This window comes from Quercus lobata, chromosome 4, assembly GCF_001633185.2.
Source record: "Quercus lobata isolate SW786 chromosome 4, ValleyOak3.0 Primary Assembly, whole genome shotgun sequence".
NCBI classification, from domain to species: Eukaryota; Viridiplantae; Streptophyta; class Magnoliopsida; order Fagales; family Fagaceae; genus Quercus; species Quercus lobata.
In genome coordinates this window covers 58604664-58627508 of record NC_044907.1, presented here as the reverse complement: position 1 = coordinate 58627508, position 22845 = coordinate 58604664, and the positions used below count along the sequence as shown (strand labels likewise).

Sequence of the window (22845 nt, the reverse complement as noted above, 5' to 3'; positions counted from 1 at the left end):
AGACTTTATTTTCACCCTCCGCCAGGTCCACTCCAAGGCCGAAGCATACTTTTCATGAGGAAACCCACTTGTTCGCGGGTGCTTGCACCCATACCTCCAAATTTTAGGGGTGTAGTTTTCACATCAGCTTTTTTAGCATTTTATCATGTTTTGATTAGCATTAATTAAGAAAATACAATTTTGAGAGAGAGAGAGAGAGAGAGAGAGAGAGAGAGAGAAGAGAGAGAGAAGAGAGAGAGAGAGAGAGAGAGAGAGAGAGAGAGAGAGAGAGAGAGCATTGTTCTTTTACATAAATCTACTATATTTGTGCTTAGTGTCATATTTTTGTTCATAACTGGTCCTAAACCCAAAAAGAGTATAGTTGTTGTTGTAGATAGATGACTTCATAAATTTAGTCACTTTATTATGAATGGATTCACTTTATTGAATTATTTTCTTGCATGTATTGATAGAGCACAAATCTCGTGTCTCACTTTTGTGTTCCACTTCCATTCATTATGGTATGCCATATGTTTAATTTTTTCCCCCCATTTTAAACTATGATTATTTTATAAGTTACATTAAATGAATACAAGATAAGTTGTGATTAGTGAAGTATATAGTACAACACAAAAAATGTGATTGAGAATTTGTATTCGTGGTGTCATAAAATAAAGGTGGATAAAAAATGCATTCCATATTACCTTTGTTTTAATTGATCATTTTAGCCTTCTTTTTATTGTATTATAAAGTTTTAGGCTCTTATCACTACAAGAAATTTGTACTATTGTGGCGGGTGCAAAAACCGCCGCTATATGTCGCATATTGCGGCTTTTTTTTGAGATCGCCACAGTAGCTCTAGTCTTTTGCGGCGTCTTACAGTGGCAGGACATAAAACCATCGTAATATATATGTTTTTGTAGCGTTAACTTAGATATAGCGGTGCTCCAAAATTCTGCCGCAATAAATATATCATTTTGCGCAAATACTATAGTGGCGGTATAGAAAATTGCCGCAATATGTAAGTTATAGTAGCATTGAGATGACCACTGCAATAGGTACTCCTTTTTGCGGCGATTTTTCTTAGTTATAGCGGCGGGTAGGACTGCCGCAATAGACCTTTAAATTTCTTTGCCCCAAAATTTCCCTATGTTTTTTTCGCCTTCCTACTTATTAGGTTTTCACACTCTCAAAATAACATTCCTTCTCACTCTCTCCAAACTCTCACTTCAACCAAGCTTTTGCTATCAACTCCATCTCTGCCGCCACCGCTTCGCATCCTCGCTGTCGCCACTCTTTTCAGGTCCAGCTCCGACCTCGGCCCAGGCTTTGCACACGCATTCTCTCTCGACGAAGGTTTTAATCTGAGCTTTCCGTTTTGAAATTTGGTTCGTCGGAGACTAACCCGCTCATTTCTGGTAAGTTTCATTCCAATGCTAGTTTCATTCTTTGCATTTTATCTTTCTTAACTTTCCTTCTCGGTGCTTCTTCTTCATCAGATCGATTTGTTAGTTTTATTTTATTTTATTTTTGTTGATTAATGAGTGCCATTGTGCAAGGAATGTTCTTCTAGAGCTCCATGTAGAACCTTCCTAAAGCTAAAGCCTTGCCATATTAAACCCCTTATTTCCATTCCAGGTACAAAATCTCTTTTATTTTGTTTTTCTGTTTTGGTTTTTGTTTAAAATGTTTAATCCATATAGTATAAGCTACTGAAGTGAGTTATTTATTACTATATATTATGTGTTATTGGCATGCATTATGTTTCTGTTTTATGAGAGCACATTATGACATTTGCTTCAAGACTTTATTTTTTTTAACTAAGACATCAATGAGTTCTTTGATGTAGATGGGGATTTGATTACAAAAAGAGTTAACTTGTTGAGCTAACTAATGTTCACACCTGACTTTGTATGCAAACATTAGTGCTACTACAAGTGATAGCTGTGTTTGATGTTATTCATTAGGGCTACTACTACTACTCTTTCCTTTGATGCCTTAAATCATACATTTTAAAAAATTATTTGCAAAAAAATAGCAATGTTGTAAAATTAATTTGCAAATATATATAATAGTTTGGAGTTTTGGACTAGTCATGATTCATTAGTCAACATATTGGCTAGATGTGAGTTCAAGTGTACTCGTCTTTAGAAAAAATGAGTTCCACTGTTTTAAAGGGAACTTGTCTTTAGGAAAGATGAGTTCCACTTAAAACGTGAAAATGGCCATGTTCCATTATCCATGACAGCATAGTGGGTGAAGCTTGTCTCTTGGAGAGACGAGTTCGGTGCTTGAATTCATCTTTTCAAAAGACAAGTTTAACAAAAGGCTATTTTGTAGCAACTTTAATTTTAAAACAATGTTACTTTACTGAATAATATTTAAAATAGCATTATTGATTAACAAGAAGTCCTATAATTGTGCTATGCGTTGGTTGAAAATATGTGATATAAGATGGTATTAACTGATTGGCACATTACTAATTGTTGTATATATTCTGAAAATTTTCATATGTTTATTGGATAACCGTTCGGACTTGTAACACTGGTTAATCTTCGCCGCCAAGGACCACCGCTCCCACTAGCCCTTCTTTTCACGGCATTCTCCCTAACAATGACAAAGACAACAGCCCCCAAACTTTCCAGGTAAGTTTTTTTTTTTTTATTAAATTTATTTTAATTGAAAAAAAAGACATTGTTTTAAAGCTAATTATTTCCTTAAATCTGTAAAAAAAAAAAAAAAAAAGTTTTTGTTTGTGATTATTTTTGAAGTTTGACTGTTTGTCTTGATGATTGTTCCCTTAGCTGAGTTATAGCTTATGTGTAGGAAATCTTTCTGAATATTCTGTGACCTAATTCTTTATTGAAGCCCTACCATGCTACCAATATAAGTCTGAGTTCTGCTCAAAGGTATACCCACTTTACCTGCTCTCAAACCCCTTAATTTGATTGAGATATTTGGAAAGATTATCCTCACTAAAATCATGGAGTTGTTAGTTACTTAGAGTTAGAATTGCTTAAATTTTGAATTACTTAAAAGAGTCAAAATTGCTTAAATTTTGAATTGCTATGCACCTATTCTTTTTGTAGCTGCATGACAATTTGTTTTTGGACAAAATTTCTTGATTATCGCTTAAAAAAAGCATTTCACCTCACAGAATAGTATAGTGAAACCATTATTGTTGTTTTGCTCTTTAGTTGCTTAATTGTGATAGAAAGATCAATTGTAGTCACCAAAATTGATTTTACAATTAGTACTTTGCTCTTGAATTGAACTAGGAGTTAGATTGTAATTCCTAGGAGTGAAGACCACTATAAGTAAAAAATGATATATATGTTCACACTGGTTAACTTACATTTTTTGATAATTAAAAATGTAAGTTCTGACCGTATTAGAGATTGATTCTTCTTGAATTAAATCCAAGTCCCAATATATATATATATATATCAAGTTCTCATTTTGACTTGAGAACTTGATCCCTGCTTACTTGTTCTTTTGGTAAGAAACCAAGTGTTATACTTTTGATGCATTATTTAAATCTCTCAGTTCATCATTTAACTGAAAAGAGTAATTTTAACGTCAACGAAGTATGATTTTTTATTTTGTTAGGGAAGCTCAGAATCCTACTTGTACACTCCTTTTTTACTTCTAGGTTGAAAAGACCTTTGCTCAACATGTGATATATCCCAATGACTACAATTATAGGGCTGCAATGATATGCTTCTCCTCTTGTGCTGTTGTTGTTAGTCTTTAGACTCCCATCCGGTCTTCTAAATGATATTGAGATGATGATTAGGAAATTTTGGTGGGGTCAACGGGGCAACCAACGTAAGATTCATTGGAAGAATTGGGAAACTTTGTGCAAACCAAAGGAGTTAGGAGGTATGGGCTTCAAGGATTTGGAAAAATTTAATGAGGCTTCGGCTTGTGTCGTTTCTCCAAAAATTGAGGAGGTGAAAAATTGAGTAGTTGCAAATCTGCTAGAGCCGGAGGGAGGAGGTTGGAATGAGTAGCTTGTGGATGACCTCTTTCTGCCCTTTGAAGCTCAAAGAATCAAAAGCATTCCTTTGTGTGTTACGGACCAAGATGACTGTTTATCATGGCCAAGGTGTAGGTCGGGGTCTTACTCAGTTAAAACAGGTTACCAAATGCTGTGTGAAAAGGAAATGAGCTCTCTGCCTTCTAGCTCCGACTCTGATGGGGTAAGAAGCTTTTGGAAATTCATATGGTACTTGAAGGTTCCTAACAAAGTGAAGGTGTTCATTTGGCGGGCTTGCTCAAGAGCGCTTCCAACAAAGGAAAATCTGAAAAAGAGGAAAGTGGTAGATTCCTCCGTGTTTGATCAGTGTGGCTGTTTGCAGGAAGATGAGATCCATGCCATTTGGGACTGTGTGCAAGTTTGTGTGGAGTGGGAGTCCTCCTGTGCTGATGTGAGGAATAAGTACCTAACTGTGAAGAATATGTGGGACCTCGTGAGTATTATGAAGGCTGAAGGTAAAAATATGGAGGTGTTTGTGATGTCGGCTTGGCTTATTTGGATGCGAAGAAACAAGTTGCGCTCAAATGAAGCTACTCAGCCTTGTTCGAGAATCGCTCAGTTAGCCTCATCCATGTTGGCCGAGTTCCAGCAAGGAAAACAGAGGCGGGTTGCAGGGGTGCAAGTTGGCCTGGTGCGGTGGCAGCCCCCGGCAGAGAATTCCATCAAAGCTAACTTTGATGGGGTGGTTTTCGGGGAGGAGCAAGAAGCCGGTATTGGGGTGGTGCTTCGCGACTGTGAAGGGCAGGTGCTGGCGGCTTTGTAGGAAAAGGTTAGGCTGCCAGCAACAGTTGAGGTCCTCGAGATGATGGCGGCACGAAGAGCAGCTCTGTTTGCAAGGGAGCTAGGCTTTAGCCGGGTCTGTTTTGAAGGGGATGCGGAGTTAGTGGTGAAATGCTTGCAGTCGGGGTTGGTTTCTAATGCATTGACAGGCCACTTAGTAAAAGACTTTATGTCTATAAGGGGGTATTTTCAGTCCTCCTCTATCATCCATGTAAGGCGGCAGGGCAATCATGTAGCCCATGCACTAGCTAGGGATGCTAGGTTTTCTTTTCCTTTAAGAGTTTGGATGGAGGAAGTGCCTCCAAATGTTTTCAGCTTTGTTGTTAAAGATTTGCAGTAGTTGTTTTCTTCTCCCTTCCTGAGAAGGGAGGTTTCTCAAAAAAAAAAAAAAAAAAAAGGTATTGTTTCTTAATCACAAGATTGTAAACAGTGGTCTTAACTGTTTTATCCACATGTAAAAATAGTGTCACAACCATGGCACTTCCAAACATCTGATTTATGCTCCTCAACTGCTCTTTTCCTTTTATCTACTTCCAAATTCAATGTTGGATAGAACAAGCATGCAAAAGATCTGACCTTAGATTGAGGTTTAAACCTGAATATTTTATTCTCAGGTCCACTTTTTCACATCTAATTTCATGTGATCAAAGTAAGTGAAGTTGGTGAAAGACTTAAGGTACTCTCTCTCTCTCTCTATTTATGGTGGGTTGTTGAATTGGGGCAAGCAGGAGGCTTGCATGGAGTAATAAGGTGGTTTTAGTTGATATTGGAAGTGTTGACTAGGGGTGTGCGTGGTTCGGTAGAGGTGGTTTTTTTGTAAATTTATTACCGAATCGATTGAGATCGGTTTTTTCATAATTGGAACCGATACACACTGCTAGGGTCGGTTTTTTGACCTATAGCGGTGCGGTTTTTTGCGGTCGGTTTAGTCGGTTTGATCGGTTTGAAATATTAAAAAAAAACTTTTTTTTAATGATAAAAAAATTGGGCACATATATCAACCTGTTCAGAATTGGGCACACATAATTTGTTCACATATACTTGTTCAAGATTTCAAGTAATCTGTCTTTTAATACTTGTTCACATATATCAACCTGTTCAAGATTTCAAGTAATCTGTTCAAGATTTCAACCTGTTCAAGATTTCAATATATCAATATATGGAAAAAAAAAAATTGTTCAACAATTCTATTCACATAAAAAAAAAAATCTATTCAATAATAAAAAATTTGTTCATCCAAATAGTAATGATCCAAGCTATCCAAATTTTTTCATTTCATTCACCATGCAAAAATATTTTGAAATTGTCTGAATAAGAGTTCAACACCCAAAATACTATCATGTAGCATATAATATCATTAGTGTCACTGTGTGTGTTAGTGTCAATAACAATAAGTGTTAATGTATCCACTTAATAACGTATTACAGAACCATTTGTCACTGTCCACAAATGCCAAAAAAAAGATATACAAATTCAATTAGCATTTAGGCAAAAGAATGCTAATTGCTTGTATCCCCAAAAATAATCCCACCCATGAATACCTAAATAACTACCATTAGTGAAAAGTCCACTACCAATAACATGTACACATATAATTAGCTATAGACAAAAGAATGCTAATTCTTGTAAGTCCATTGTCCAGTAAGTCTGTTGTCCAGTAAGTCTGTGCATTATGCATCATTCTAGAACTCCTACGAAATACTAAACAAAACAAAATAAACACATGTTAATAACAATAAAACGTTTATGAATAATAGAATATTTATAATTAACACAAACGAATGATAATAGCAAGTATACTTACATAATACTAACTACTAACTAACTTCAAGCAAAGAGTAGCACATCACTCATCATCATCCAACACAACGGTGCTTGAATCCTCCTCCATAGGCATTGGGCAAACCGATGCAATTTCTACAATCCCATTCAAAATAAAATGATTCATAAGCATTGAGCAAATAAATAAGCAATTGATATATATAACAAACAAAATGAACATATATTTACCAGTGTCAATCTCAAAACCATCCATATCCTCCACATTATCCATGCACTCCCGAAGCTTTATTGGTCTTTTTTCCTTTGCATCCTTCAACCAATTTTGGGTACAAATAAGGGCTTCAACTGTATTAGGCGATAGTGAACTACAGAACGAATCCAATACACGCTCCCTCGTACTAAAAGCAGACTCGGATGCAACTGTAGAGATATGAATAGCTAACACATCACGGACAATTTGGGAAAGGACTTAATATCTAGAAGAATTCATTTTCCACCACATCAAGATGTCAAAATCTTCCACATCAGGGTCCTTAGAAGATTCCAACCAATACCTATCCAACTCAGATTTGGTTTCCACACTGTCCTCATCCGTCAAGTGTTGCTTAAACCTATTATTATAACTTTTAATAAGATCAGACAATGAAGCATTGCCAACACTTGGCCTGGAGTCCCTAGACAATGAAGCACCACTACTAGTAGAACTCGAAACTCTATTTTGACCCACTCTCTCCACATACAACCTCTTCAATGCATCCCGAACCTTAGAGCTCATCGCATCCCCCTTGTCCTTTCCATACCACTCCCTAAACCAAAACTTTACATACTTCAATCTAGACCTTGGGTCAAGAACAATAACAACAAAAAGCATCAAATTGATATTATCTATACTTCCCCAATACTTATTATATTTTTTTTTCATCTCTACCACCATACTCTTCAAGAGTGGATCCCCATCAACACTACACAACTGTTGCAATTGATCTTCAATACTAATTCGCTCATGGAAGTATGTATTAGAAGTGACAAACAATGACCCAGAAAATCTAAGTGTTGTCTCATAAAATATGCCAAGAAATTTCACAAAGGTTTTAACATTTTCCCAATCAAGATAGTTAGGAGGACTAATGGGCTTTTTTCCATTCCCATCCGATTCACAAAAATAAATTTTATAATGCCCATCCTCCTCTTCCAACCTATCAAATGCTCTCACAAATTTCAAAGCACAATCTAACATGAGATAAGTGGAATTCCACCTTGGTGGCACATCAAGGGACAACAAACATTTGGCTTTGATTTTCTCATTTTCAATACATTCTTGAAACTTCTCAAACCTTGTGGGAGAGGCTCTCACATATCGCATCGCATTCCTAACTTTGACAATTGATTCGTGAATGAATTTCAACCCACTTTGCACTATCAAATTCAAGATATACGCACAACAACGCATATGCATAAACTCACCACTCAATATGCTATTATCTCTTTCTTTTGTTTTCTTTTGCACATAATCAATTGCCACATCATTAGAACTAGCATTGTCCGCGGTGATTGTAAACAACCAGTCTATACCCCACTTCAACAAACATGACTCAACCGCTCTACCTATGGTGTCCCCTTTGTGATTAACTATAGGGCAAAAGTTTAAGATTTTTTTTTGGGTAAGTCCAATCCCCATCAATGAAGTGTGCCATGACAACCATATAGTTCAAGTTTTGTATGGATGTTCAAGTATCTGTTGTCACACAAACCCGTTGCCCAACAAAAGTCATTCTCAAAATATCCACCTCACTAGAATAAATCTTCATACAAGCCCTTGCAATGCTAGTGCGATGGGGAATAAGAAACCTAGGCTCAACTATTTCCATAAATTCTTGAAAACCTTGACGCTCCACAAATTTAAAAGGCAATTCATCAATGATGATCATCCTTGCCAATGCCAACCTTATCCGCTCTTTACTATAGTTTGTAACCACTAACACATTTGAACCACTTTCCCCTTCTCTCTTAGCATGGAAAGACAAAGTTTTTTGCTTATCATCACGGGGAAAATGCCACTTCTTACACATCTTCATGTGTTGCAACATGCCCGAAGTACCATTTTTCTTACCATGACATTTATATTGATTTTTACAATACTTGCATTGAGACCTAGGATTATTAGGACCAAAACTAGTCAACTTAATGAAGTGTTGCCATACTATAGACGGGTCCTTACCACCTTGTTTAGGTGATAGTGGGGGAAGTGATGCGCCAAGTCCAATTGGTGCTACAGGTTTAGGTGGGTTAGGGTTAACACTACTAGAAATAGGAGGAGGTGGGTTAGGGTCCCTAGGTGCACCAAATCCAGGTGGAGCATCAACATCCATCTAATAAAAAAATTTCCAACCAACAAAAAAACAAAACTTCCACAACAATATCAAATTATAATTTTTCCAACAAATACAATATCAAATAGCTCACTCTCAATCAATGAATGTCACAACCAAATTCAAACTAATCAGTTTAGTTACAACAAGGCAACAATAACAGACTAACAATCATTAATCATTACTCAACAATTTATGTCACTAATATTAATAACAATTTAGAACTAGAGAATTAGCTTTTATTTTATATTTATATTGAATAAATAGAAAATAAAAGCTAATTCTATATATAATTATATATAAACTTAAAGCAGTTGTTACTAAGTACTAAAAATTTAAAATCATAACGTTGAATATAGTGAGTGTTTAGTGATTACCTCTCCGTGAACAATTGAAAGTGTGAACTCTCTCAATCTCGTCTCCCTCAAAAATTAAAATGCTAAAGAAAAAAAAAGTTAGTGCTTATTACTTAGTAGACTGTGACAAATAAGTGCTGAAAAATTGATAAAAACTAAACTGACAAGCATTAACTATAAGCAAGAGAGCATTATAAAACTACACGGTATAAATTAACTAAACTGACTAAATAAATAAATAAACTAAAAACTAACTAAATAAATTAACGGCACTGTATAAATAAACTAAATTGACTAAATAAATAAATAAACTAAAAACTAACTAAATAAATTAACTGCACGGTATAAATTAACTAAACTGATAAGCATTATAAATTTACAACTATAAGCAAGAGAGCAAGAAGGAATCCGGCCTTGTTTCACACAACCATCTCAGGACTACTCAACTTCTCAAACAGTCAAACTAAATAGTCAAACCAAGAGAATCATATAAAGTATCAAGACTACTCAAAGTCTCAAACAGTCAAACCAAGAGAATCATATAAACTTATAAAGTATAAACCCAACTCAATGAGTCAATGATGCGTGTCCAGCAAAGAGGAAAGGGGCTGATGGCTTACCGTGGTTTGTCGCGGGCCTGAGGTGAGCTATTGCTGTGCCTGCAGGTGTGACTCAAGCCAGCAAGACTGCGAGAGGCTAGACTAGGTAGAGGCGATTGGCAAGAGTGGAGCGAGAGAGAGAGAGAGTTGAGGGTTATGAGAGAGAACGAAGTGAATTTATAGTTAGGAATGTCTGAAAACCTAGCATAAAACGGTGCCATTTTGTATTTTGTGTTTTGTGTGTGTTTTTTTTTTTTTTTTTTTTTTTTTTTTTTTTTTTTTTTTGTGTGTGCTTTGTGTTATTTATTTATTTTTTAATAATAACCCAAACGATGACGTTTTAGAAAGAAATTTGAAATGGATACACCTAAAAGATGCCGTATTCAAGATCTAAAAGTCTACTCTGTTTGTATCGGTTCGGTTCGGCTTTAACTCGATGCGTGCTTTATGTCTCCGACGTCTTCACCGCACTGGCATCGGAGCTTTGATTGCGTTCCACTCGCCAGCATCGGCTCCATTTGTCGGTTCCAGTGGTGGTGCGGGATGGTCGGTGCCGGTCAATCTTGTTGGCTGGCTCCGGTGATTGTTTGCACACTTCTAGTATTGACTGTTTTGTGTAATATTGGATGATTCTTGTTGAGTTGTTTTTATTTGATTAATTCATTTTAGGCTATTGCTAATGATGTTGTAGTTATCAAATGTATTGATAACTTCTCTATGTGTTTAAATTCATTATTTTCTTAGGAATATAGCTAAAAGTAAATGATTAAAGATGATTTTTTTCTTAAATTAAAGTGAAATTGTGTAAATAAAATATGTGTTAATTCTTGCTTTGTGCTTTCATGAAATCACATTATAGGTATTTCTTGTAAGCCACTTTATAGCAATGGATAACAGTTGTATGAAAATTACTAATAAAAGGTTGCAAGAATATTTAGATGGAGTCCAATAATTTTTGAATTTTGCTTCTAACCATGCACACCTAGATGGAACGATTTCATGTCCGTGTAGAAAATGTGTGCATACAAATTCGTGGTCGATAGATGTCGTACAGGCTCACTTAGTGTCAAAAGAGATTTGTAGGGGTTATAACCCTTGGGTTTTTAATGGGGAATCATCATTTGCACAAACTTCTACTGAAATTCTTAATAGACATTTCCAAGAAAACCCGATAGAGAATGTCGATCTTCGTGACATGTTGCATGACATGTTCCCAATACAAGATATGACATCTGGGCCAATGGAAGATGTCCCTATTGTGTAACAACCCATAGAAGGTCCTAATGAAGATGCACTTCGGTTTATGAAATTGCTTGAAGATGCTAATCAACCTTGTTATAAGAGCTGTAAGCATTTTAGCAAATTGTCAGCTATTGTGCATTTGTACCACATGAAGTATCTTAATGGTTGAACCAACAAATTATTTACCATGTTGCTACAATTTTTGTTTGATTTTCTTCCTTCAAATGCTAAGTTGTCAAAAGATTGTTATGAGGATAAAAAGATTGTTAAGGATTTGGGCTTAAGCTATGAGAAGATTTCTGCTTGTCCTAAAGATTGTATTTTATATTGGAAGGAGAATGTCAACCTTGAAGCTTGTCCAAACTGTAACCTTTCAAGATGGGAAAGTAATGAGTTTAAAGGTCAACAGAGTACTAATGCTTCCTTTAAGAAAAGAAAGAAGAAAGTTGCAAAGATCCTACGGTGGTTTCCCTTAAAGCTAAGATTGCAATGACTATTTATGTCTCCTAAAACAGCCAATCATATAAAGTGGCATGCCAATGGTCGTGTGAATGACGGGTTAATGAGGCATCCTGCTAATTCTGAAGTTTGGAAATCATTTGACTCTAAGTACATAGAGTTCTCATCCGAGCCTCGTAATGTGAGGCTTGGATTAGCAGCTGATGGATTCAACCCGTATGGGAATATGAGTAGTACTCATAGTACATGGCATGCCATTTTGATTCCATACAATCTTCCTCCATAGATGTGCATGAAAAGGTCTTCTTTCATGTTATTATTATTGATTCCCAGTCCAACCTCACTCGGGAACGATATAGATGTGTACTTACAACCCCTAGTAGAAGAACTGAAGGAATTATAGGATGTTGGAGTAGAAACGTTTAATGTGTCTTCCAAAAAATCATTTCAAATGCATGTTGTATTATTGTGGACCATAAATGATTTCCTGCATATGGTGATATCTCGGGTTAGAGTACCAAAGGTGCTCTTGCATGTCCCCCTTGTAACTATGATAGACAGTCTCGTTGGTTAAGATATGGAAGGAAATTTAGTTACATTGGATATAGGTGATTCTTGGATAGTGATCATAAATTCCGTAAGCAAAAAAATTCATTTGATGGGCATGTTGATACGAGATTAGCTCCTATTACAGTATCTAGGGGGGGAAATCATGTTACAAACGGATGTTGTAGCCGATCATGTGTTTGGGAAGAAAACAATTAATTTTCCCAATAAAAGAAAAGACTGTCTGGAAGAAGAGAAATATATTTTTCACCTTGCCTTATTGGAAGCATCATGTGTTGCATTACAATCTTGACGTGATGCATATTGAGAAGAATGTAGTCAATAATATAATCGACACATTGTTGAACTTGGATGGCAAGATAAAAGATAACTTGAAGGCATGTCAAGACTTAAAGGATATGGGTATAAGAAGTGAATTTCACTTGGAAAAGGTTGGGAATAATTAGACATGCGTGCCACATTGCTACCATATGAACGCTAGTGAAAATGATGGTTTTTTGCAAGTTTTGAAGGATGTAAGAGTGCCAGATGGATATTTGTCAAACATCTCACGTTGTGTTAAACTCAAAGAACGCAAAATTAGTAGGATGAAGAGCCATGATAATCACATCTTAATGTAGCAACTTTTTCCGATAGCAATACGTGGATCTTTGCCCCCTGAAGTGAGTAGGTATTTAATTGACTTATTTTGTTTCTTTAGGGAGATATGTTCCAAAGTACTAAATGTGGAGGAACTTGGGGCTCTTGAGAAGAGAATTTCAGTGACATTGTGTGAGTTGGAAATGATATTATCTCCCTCTTTCTTTACGTAATGGTACATCTAGTCATGCATTTGGCTAGCAAAGCCAAAGTTGCTGACCCAGTTCATTATCGTTGGATGTATCCCATAAAGAGGTAACACATATAGTAACTTGGTCAATTTAGTTTTGTTTAACTTATCAATTTCCCGTTGTTGATCTTGGGTTTTCCAATAGGTACTTGTCAAGACTTAAGTCTTATGTGCGTAATAAAAGTTATCTAGAAGGCTCCATTACAGAAGGGTATATAGTAGAGGAATGCTTAGCATTCTGCTCATGCTATTTTAAATTAGTTGAAACTGCATTCAATTGGTTGGTAAGGAATGTTGAGGAATCCATGGGTGCGGTGGTGAACATTACATTAGATTCAAATTCATGGATCCAAGCATATCATTATGTGCTATTCAATTGTGAAAAAATCACTTCATTTCGCGAGTAAGTAATATATCATTGTGTATTCTTTCATGACATTCAAGTATAATATTCTAACTTAACACTAACACATTTGTCTACATAGTGTACACATAGCGGAGATTAAGGCTAATTTCCCTTTTCATGTAACCGATGATGTTATTCAAAAGCAGCACATAGAGAATTTCTGTAGCTGGTTTAAGAACTATGTAAGTAAAGCATATATGTCTATATATAAAACTTGACTGTAACACTTTAGATAGCATAATTATAATAAACATCATTTAATAGGTGATGTCAATGGATGCATTTGAGAAAAAGAAACTATCTGATAAAGTCATATGACTTGCTCGATATCCAAATAATGAAGCAAAACAGTTCAAGCGTTATGTTATAAATGGTTTGAAGTTTCGCACCAAAGACTCTGAGGCAACTAGGAAAACTCAAAATAGTGGAGTTTGTGTTGTTACTGAAGGTTGTGCTATTTATTATGGTGTACTAATAGATATTATTTAGTTAAACTACTCTGACAAGTATCGATATGTACTATTCAAATGTTAATGGGTTGACGTTATTAGTGGGAGAGGATGCAAAAAAGATGAGTTTGAATTTCCCCTTGTCAATTTTTCACGATTAATACGTATGAGTGATTGATTGATTGACAAGCCTTATGCGTTAGCATCTCAAGTTTTACAAGTGTTTTACGTGGAAGATGCGAGACATAAAGATTGGGCAGTGGCGGTTAAAAAAAAACCTAGGGAGGTGTTTAATGTTGGTATTAATGCTTCACATGATAATGATGATGATGATGATGATGATGATGAAATGGGTACCTATCTTGAGAATGTCCCTTATAATATAACTACTTATGATGCATGTGATGATACAAATGACAGTCATGCTTGGGCTCGAGTTAATAAAGAAGGAACCATTTATGATACATCATTGATCAGTGAGGATGAATTGCTTGAACATGACTTTATCGATGATGAAGAGCTTAACGATGATGTTTATAAGTCTAATGATGATGAGTTCAATGATGATGACTCCAATGATGTTGAGTCTAGTGATGATGAGTGTAGTTAATACTTTTGTTATCACTCATTATATTTTGCCTTAATGATTAGAGTTTCAAAACCTCTCTTTGGTTAGTTTCTTCTCCTTAAAATTATATGTCAATGTTTGTGTGTTTTTTCTTAAAGAATTCATTATGTTCTAATACAATTATTTGAAATTTGGCTGTGTTAAGATTGGATTAATTGATTGAAATTAGTCCAGTACTGATTTTCATTTTGTTTGTTTGCGTAAATCAATTTTGGAAAAATGATTGCTTATAAGATAGGATTTTTTCTTATTTTTGTCATTGCTGTCACAAAAGGACCTTATTTATTTTTTTTTTTTTTGGACAATTTGTTTTGGGTTTTTATTAAAAAAGAAAAAAAAGGGTTGTTCTATTTGGGCTTGTTTATCACTATGCAAATCATCTTGTTTGATTTCTGAGTTGTGGGACATTGTTAAGATTTAGCTTCCAAAAAGATTGCAGTTACTAACTTATTATCAAAACTTTAGGTTGGAGTGGGCATCCAATATGTGGGAAACGTTATCATTTTATAATAAAGCTATGCATGTGCTGTGGAGATGTCTTGCATTTGTCAGAATCCAAGTGAGGACCATTACTTTTTTTTTTTTTGGGTGTAGTAGCTCTTATGTGGGTGTCAGTATGCTATAATCTAGCTGAAGTTTGTTTAACTTCTCTTCAATTAAATTTTAGAGGTTCAATTTAGTTATCAAGTGTTATGACCCTAGCACATGTTGCCAAATGCACATTATGCGAAATTATGATAACTCAGTCCTCAACCATATTTTCTTAGATATACATCTTTAATTGACTTTGTCATGGAGAACTATTAGGCATTTTAACTTCCTTTCCAAATATTGGTGCTTGCTCTAAAGTGATTTTTCTATGTAATTGAGTTAAATGATGTTGTTACATTTTATAAATTAATTTTTGCAAGATTTAGTTGTGCATATGTATATAGAAACATCTATTAGGCATATAGCTTGTCATTGATGCTTATTTCTTAGAAAAGAAATTTGGTTTTTTTTACCATTATGTATATAGAGACATCTATTAGACATATAGCTTGTCATTGCTGTTATAATTTTTTTTGTTGTTGTTGAGCCAACATGTTTAGGCTTTATGTTTCTTTTCCCTTTTCATTACTAAGCTTTTATTTGGACTATGTTGTTCTGCCAAAGGGTATAATTTTGATTTGCCTTCTGGTTGATGATTTCAGATTCTCATTGATGATATTGGAGACGTGATAATTACTAATGATGGTGCTACAATATTGAAAAGTTGCTATAATTTTTTGATGATTTTTTGTGTACAAAGAACTACATTTGAACAACCGCATTTTTAGGAAATGTTGAAGGATTTGTTTAAATACTTTGGAACTTTGATTGTAGTATTAGCTTGGAACTTTGATGATGGTTATAGACAATATTATGTATTTGACAATATATTTCTATGTTAATATATTGACTATTAACATTTGTGGTATTGACTATTAACATAGAAATATATTGTCAAATACATAACATTGTCTATAACCATCATCAAAGTTCCAAGCTAATACCACAGTCAAAGTTCCAAAGTATTTAAAATTATTACAGGTTATTTGTAATAGATATGTGGCTTTAGAACCTAGGAGAAAAAAAAATTATATTTAATGCTGAAGAATTAATATTATGATATAATTAAAGACCTATAGCGGCGTTTATAGCCTATTGCTAAAACGTACATAGGGTTTGTTGTACATGAAGCCTTATAGCGGCGCTTATTGCCTGCCACTAAAAGGTCAATTGACCCGAATGGTAACCTCATATGGCGGCAGTTTTTGGCCTGCTGCAAAGACCAAAAGCACCACTAAATGGTAGATCTATTGCGGCGCTTTTTGTTACTGCTAGAATAGATCTATAGTGGCATCGCAATAGTGGTGGGAAGAACCTCCACAATAGCACCCGCCGCTAAAGGTCAAATGTACCTTTAGTGGTAGTTTTGGCCTGCCGCAATAGTACATTTCTTTTGTAGTGTATTATCATCAACAAACAGTTTTCCTCAATCAGACACGGCTTAGGTCTAGTGTATTAAAGCCAACATGAAACGAACATGTGTCCATATTGTGTCGCCTCCAGTGCATTGGAGCACTTGAGCTAAGCCTTACCTTCTTCCTCAACAATCTTGATATTGCTAAAGGTTATTTAAAAAAAGAAAAGAAAAAAAAGAACACCCTTAATAAACGTATACTAAATTAATATAAATGGGGAAAATAATGAAAGTAGCTAGGTTAGTCTTGGCTCCAAGCACAAATGAGGCAAAATTTATTGTTATTTTTAGGAGGGTAGAGAAAGATAATGAATAATAATGCCAATTTTGGATCTTACAATGAGGAGCAGTGCTCCAAGCCTCCAAGTCATATTAGGAATTAGGATCTGTCCATTTGCGATGTCGCCTTCTCTCTTGTTCATCTTTCTATTTCTTGCTGGCAACCAAGAAAGTAGGTATTTATTTTTTAATTTATTTTCCTTTACATACATCATTAGTACTATCAAAATCCCCTCCACACCACGCTCAACAATAAAAAATATACGCATCACATGAGAGGAAAAAAAAGAAAAAAAAAAAAAGGAGGAGCAAAAATACGCCAAGATCAATCACAAACAATAGGTGATAAATACCTCTTATACCAAAAGGAGACAAAGAAAAAAAAGAAAAGAAATATATATCTTAGAAAACAAAGCTTTGACATTCATCTTTTTCTCTTTTGCAAGATGTCCCATGTTTATCATACAAAACAAGACATAAGCGATTTTATTTTAGGACACAATTGTCAGGTCACAATCTTTATTAGGACTATGAAATAGTTAATTATGAGTGATGGAGAAAAAGTAATGACTCTTTGTAGAAGTAATTGTCTATCACTCACAGTAAACTATTTCATCAAGTTGTTTCGACAAATGTTGCATTAATTGTGGTGGAAGAACTGAAATGTAATTGAAAGTGACCTAACAACAATACTAATGAGGCCACAGCAAGGCTCCCATGGCAAACTTTCTCTTAGTCTCAACATCCCCAGTGATTGGTAGCCCATACTGATTAAGCAAACAATCAAGCTTCCACTCCGGCATGTTCTCGTAGTCATTTTTGTGTATCTTGGATAGTGCAGTGGCATCTGAAAGTGTCCACATGTTTGAAGAAGGCCTCACCACCAATTCCATTCTTCCTCTTCCTCTTCTTATGTTTCGCACTACTTTCCTTTTTCTATTTTTTTCTTTTTGCTGCATAATAAGAGCAACTATGGATCAGGATCCTCTCTATTTCCCTTTGAAATGGAGAGCAAGGATCCGAATCCTCTCCATTTTCCCTTTGAAATGGAGAGTGTCCAATTCACGAACATGATTTGTTTGAAAACTATCAAGGGTCAAAAACGTGCCATGTCAATTAAATAACTGGGGTTAAACACTTAAACTAGAGGGTTGTTTAACTTAACTGGACAAAAAAAACCTTTTAGGAGGATAAAGTGAAATAGAGGCCCGTGCACGTTCTACTGGAAAACAAAAAAAACCTTTTAGGAGCGAAAATTGAAACAGAGGTATATTTGTGCACGCTTAAAGCTTCACAGATTTTAACCAAAAAAAAAAAAAAAAGGGCTTCACAGAAGGTTCAGAGGACAAGTTCAAAGCACATCTCTGTTTCTATCTTGCCAAAATGAAGGTATATTTGTAAAACTTGTTTATAGTTATCTTATTTGATGTTTGATCGTTTTTCTGCATTTATATTGTTGTCTTGGTGAGTTTATATTGTTGTTTTGTTGGCTGGATGCAAGTTAGAGTCTATCTGAATTTTTATTTTTAATTTTTTGAGATAAAAGATTGAATCTTTATAATGCCTGGATGATTCTTGGAGTCCATCTCATTTTTCTACATTTATATTGTTGTCTTGGTGAGTTTATATTGTTGTTTTGATGGCTGGATGCAAGTTAGAGTCTATCTAAACTTTTATTTTTAATTTTTTGAGATAAAGATTGAAACTTTATAATGGCTGGATGATTCTTGGAGTATCTTTTTTATTTTTTTTGAGATAAAGATTGAATCTTTATTAGTATATGGCATATTTGATTGCCTGTTCTATCCACACCAATGGTCCCTGTTCTGCCTAGTCTATTTCCCATTTGATTGTTGACATTCAAGACTGGGCTATGTCTTTTGTTTCTTGCAATTTTAGTTGGATTAGTAGATGCCGTAACTCTACTGCTCATTCAGCAGCCAAATTTTCCCTTGCTTCCAATGACTCTTTCATTTTTACTCTTGCCTCATTTTTTTACATCATCTCTGTTTTGAAAACAAATGATAGGTGAAAGTTATAATAAATTTATGGTCAATTTTTTTTAGGAATAATGATGGGAATACATGTTCCTTCTAATGTGCCGATGGAATCTACCCCATTTAAAGGGATGGAGTTTGAAACAAATGAGATTGCATATGATTTTTATAATGAATATGGCAGAAAGGCTGGTTTTAGTATTAGAAAAGAGTATGTAAATAAATGTAAAAAGACTGGAGTGGTTACTTCAAGGAGATTTGTGTGTGCGTAGGAGGGAGTTCGAGGCAAAGACAAGAGAGATCAGAATATAAAGAATCCACAAGCAAAAACAAGATGTGGTTGTGAAGCACGTTTGGTTATTGTACTTAATTGTAATAGTAAAAAATATGTGGTGACTGAATTTATTGTTGAGCATAACCACTATCTCCACCTCTCATCAACTGTGCACATGATGCCATCACAACAGAAAGTGGCTGCAACTCATGTTATTAAAATTGATTTGGCACATGAATCAGGATTAAGATTAAAGCAATCTTATGAGCTTCTTAGTAAGCAAGTTGGTGGATATGATAATTTGGGTTTTATCAAGCAAGATTATAAAAACTATTTACGCATTAAGTGATAGAGAGACATGGAGCATGGGGAAGCTGCTAGCTTGGGAAGATATTTCAGTCATCAACTTAAGGAAAATCCTTTATATTATTTCACTACTCAATTGGACTGTGAAGAGTTGATTATTGATATCTTTTGGGCCGATGTAAGAACGATCATTGACCATAGCCACTTCGGTGATGTAATAACTTTTGATATGATGTATAGTACAAATAGAGATGCAAGGCCACTTAGAGTATTTTTGGGTCTCAATCACAATAGAGAGACTGTTGTATTTGGAGGTGCACTTTTATATGATGAAACGATTGAATCTTTTGTATGGTTATTTGAGACATTCTTAGAAGCAATGTCTGAAAAGAAGCCAATCACTATTTTCACAGATCAAGATGCAACAATATCAACTGCAATAAAAGTAGTCATGCCTAAGACATATCATGCATTGTGTAGTTGGCATATGTGGCAGAATGCTGAGAAACACTTGGGTCATTTACTCAAAAATGAGTCTCACTTTAATGATGATTTCTTAGCATGTATCTATGAGAATGATGGTGAAGATGAGTTTCTTACAGCTTGGAATGAAATGCTGGATAAGTATGATATTTATGAAAATAAATGGCTAATTGATCTATTTAAATTGAAGGAAAAATGGGCAAGCATATGTTAAGAGAACTTTCACTGTAGGAATGAAGACAACCTAGCTTAGTGAGAGTTTCAATGTTGACTTGAAGGATTGCTTGCGTAATGATCTCAATATAGTAGAGTTTTTCACTCATTTTGAAAGAGTTGTCAATCAAAAATGGGATAAGGAGTTAGAAGCAGAATACAACTCTAGACATAAATTTCCAAGATTGAAGCTCAAAAGCTCTCCTATGCTTAACCAAGTAGCAACAGTGTACACACCTACGTTGTTTGATTATTTCAGATAGAAGTTAAAGAGGTAATGACACTTTCCATCCTAGAACGCAATGTAAGTCAAACACATAGTTATGTGATTGGAGTTTTTAATCAATATGGAAAATATGAAGTCATGTGGAATCCATTAGATGAGACTCTATCTTGTAGTTGCAGAAAGTTTGAGTCATTTGGTATTTTATGTAGGCATGGTTTGAAAGTTCTTGATGTATTGGATATCAAGTTGATTCCTAATAGATATATCATGAAGAGGTGGAGAAGAGATGCAAAAGATGGAAGTGGAAAAAATTGCACAACACATAACACTAAGCCGGATACTCGACTGGAATATGTAGATTGGTATCGAGATTTATGTCCAAAATATATTCAATTGGTGAATGAGGCATGTGAAACTAAAGAAGACCATAATATTCTAAGCTTAGCAATTGTAGATTTGAAAAAAAAAAACTTTGTGACCTTAAGAATTGCAAAACTAATGTAGAAGAAGACATCATTAGGCCTTCCTCCAATTTTGCAGACAAAGAAGATCAATTATGTGCTTTGATTACGATTGTACCAAAATGTATAAAGAAAAGGGAGATTTATCGCAATAAAAAGCGTAAGACGAAATCATGGATATAAAAGATGTCGAAACCAAAGGAAGGCACATCAAAGAAGCAAACAAAAAAAAGAAAAGTGCAGGAGGTAATCTTCTAAATTAACCTTATTTTCACCATTTTATTTAATTTTTACACATTAATATAATATACTATTATTGTTGCTAAACTAGTACAATTTTTATAGGAAATATATGCATATGATGTCATGGCACAAAAGAAAACTAAGGATATCTCTTCTGGAAATATTACTAGTTTTACACAATTTTTAATGGTAAAGATATTTACAATTATATATTTTACTTTGATATTAATAATAGTTTAGATGCATGATTTAATAATTTCAATGCTAAGCTTGTGATATGTGTAATGTGTAATTGGTTTTTTTGTAGTCGGCTTATACAAGTTTTGCATCACATCAGGGAGGCTCATCAGCAAATGTTGCATTAGCATCACATTTAGAGAGTATATCAAGTGTTGCAGGCTCCAACGACAAAATTAATGGTGCAGGAGGTCTCTTGACTCAAGGAAGTGTTGCAAGTGGGGGTCCCTTGACTCAAGAAAGTGTTACAAGTGGATGGAATGAGATGGTTCATAAATTCAAGCCATTTTTCTAGTTTAGGATCATGTTTTATAATCTATGATGCATGTTGAGATAAAGTGCTCTTGTTTTGTAATTTTCCTAGTTTAGGACTGGAGTTTTGATGGTCCAAAACTTAGTCACATTTGTGACCAAGTGTTCTAGTTTTGTAATTTTCTTACTTTAAGATTGAAGTTATGATGATCCATAGATTTTCTTTTGTTACCAACTGACAGTGATCTGCATGTTTGATGTATCTCTGCATGGTGTTAATTTCTGCATAATTATTTGTTGCTGCAGAAATTTTTATGTTTTTCTGCATAATTACTGTTTTTGTAGATTGTACATTTTGTAGATTGTAATTTCTGCATAATTACTGTTTGTGTTTCTATATAACTATTGTTTGTAATTTCTGCATAATTACTGTTTTTGTATAATTACTGTTTGCGTTTCTGCATAATTATTGTTTGTAATTTCTGCATAATTACTGTTTGTGTTTTTGCATAATTACTGTTTGTGTTTTTGCATAGTTGTTGTTTACTGCAGAAGGTTTCAGATGTATTAGGAGTGGATCAGTTTCAGAAGGTTTTCTGCAGAAGGTTTCAGATGTGTTTTTGCAATAATTACTGATCCACTATCTAGTTGCCATCTTGCTTTATTGCAATCTAGTTGCCATCAGTGAATATAATATATATTGCAATCTATTTTGCAATAAAGTACTATTTAAATTTCTAAGTCAAGTACACATGTGCAAAGCAGTTTAAGGCCAAAAAGCAAATCACTTGGTTTTTGGTTGAATGCACATTCATGCGAACTTTGTGTACTTGCATTGCAAATTAGTAAGGGAGTTAGTTAATCGCTTTCTTTTACATTGCTCACCTAATCTGTGTACTTGGGTTGTACCCCTATGAGTTACTTGGCATTACAATCAAAATTCAATCCAACAGAGTAGATAATAAGAGAATTTAAAAAAAAAAAATGAACATATTTCATTAAAATGTACACTTTGATCACATAACAAGAATTCCATTGAAATAAACAACTTTGATTACAATAACATGAAACTTCTACAATTGGTGTGCTTATTGCTTGACTATACATTCCACCTCTTGTTTCTTGATTATACATTCCATCCAAAGTCTACAATTTTCAATCTTATCTTGATCACTTTGACTTGCCTCATGTTAAACAACTCGCCCAATCTCTTGGTATGAATGTATGATGCTTCATTTTTATGTAAGTTCTTTTGGTATCAAAGCTTTGGGATGTATTATAGCTCCAAAGGCCCTTCCAAATTACTGATAATTAGGATCAATGAAACCTACAAGCAATATTAACAAATCTCAATCCTTCAGAATTATAGAGAAACCAATAATAGA

At 34.6% G+C, this 22845-nt stretch overlaps 1 protein-coding gene across 1 annotated transcript; it reads left to right on the top strand.

Moving 5' to 3' along the window:
• The first annotated feature begins 1383 nt into the window (after positions 1 to 1383).
• LOC115986541 lies at positions 1384 to 21739 on the top strand. The gene is made up of 5 exons (XM_031109670.1): positions 1384 to 1397; positions 1539 to 1617; positions 2528 to 2624; positions 14950 to 15043; positions 21279 to 21739. Exons 3-5 carry the CDS (start codon positions 2593 to 2595, stop codon positions 21501 to 21503), a joined length of 351 nt encoding a protein of 116 aa, XP_030965530.1. The 5' UTR covers positions 1384 to 1397; positions 1539 to 1617; positions 2528 to 2592; the 3' UTR covers positions 21504 to 21739.
• Positions 21740 to 22845: the final 1106 nt, after the last annotated feature.

Bases quoted from the DNA above. Each gene is read 5' to 3' on its own strand.
- LOC115986541 (XM_031109670.1), top strand. From the start codon at position 2,593: ATGACAAAGACAACAGCCCCCAAACTTTCCAG. The intron at 2,625-14,949 runs GTAAGTTTTTTT...TCAAAACTTTAG, and splicing joins ACAGCCCCCAAACTTTCCAG to GTTGGAGTGGGCATCCAATA. The intron at 15,044-21,278 runs GTGAGGACCATT...GTTTTTTTGTAG, and splicing joins TTGCATTTGTCAGAATCCAA to TCGGCTTATACAAGTTTTGC.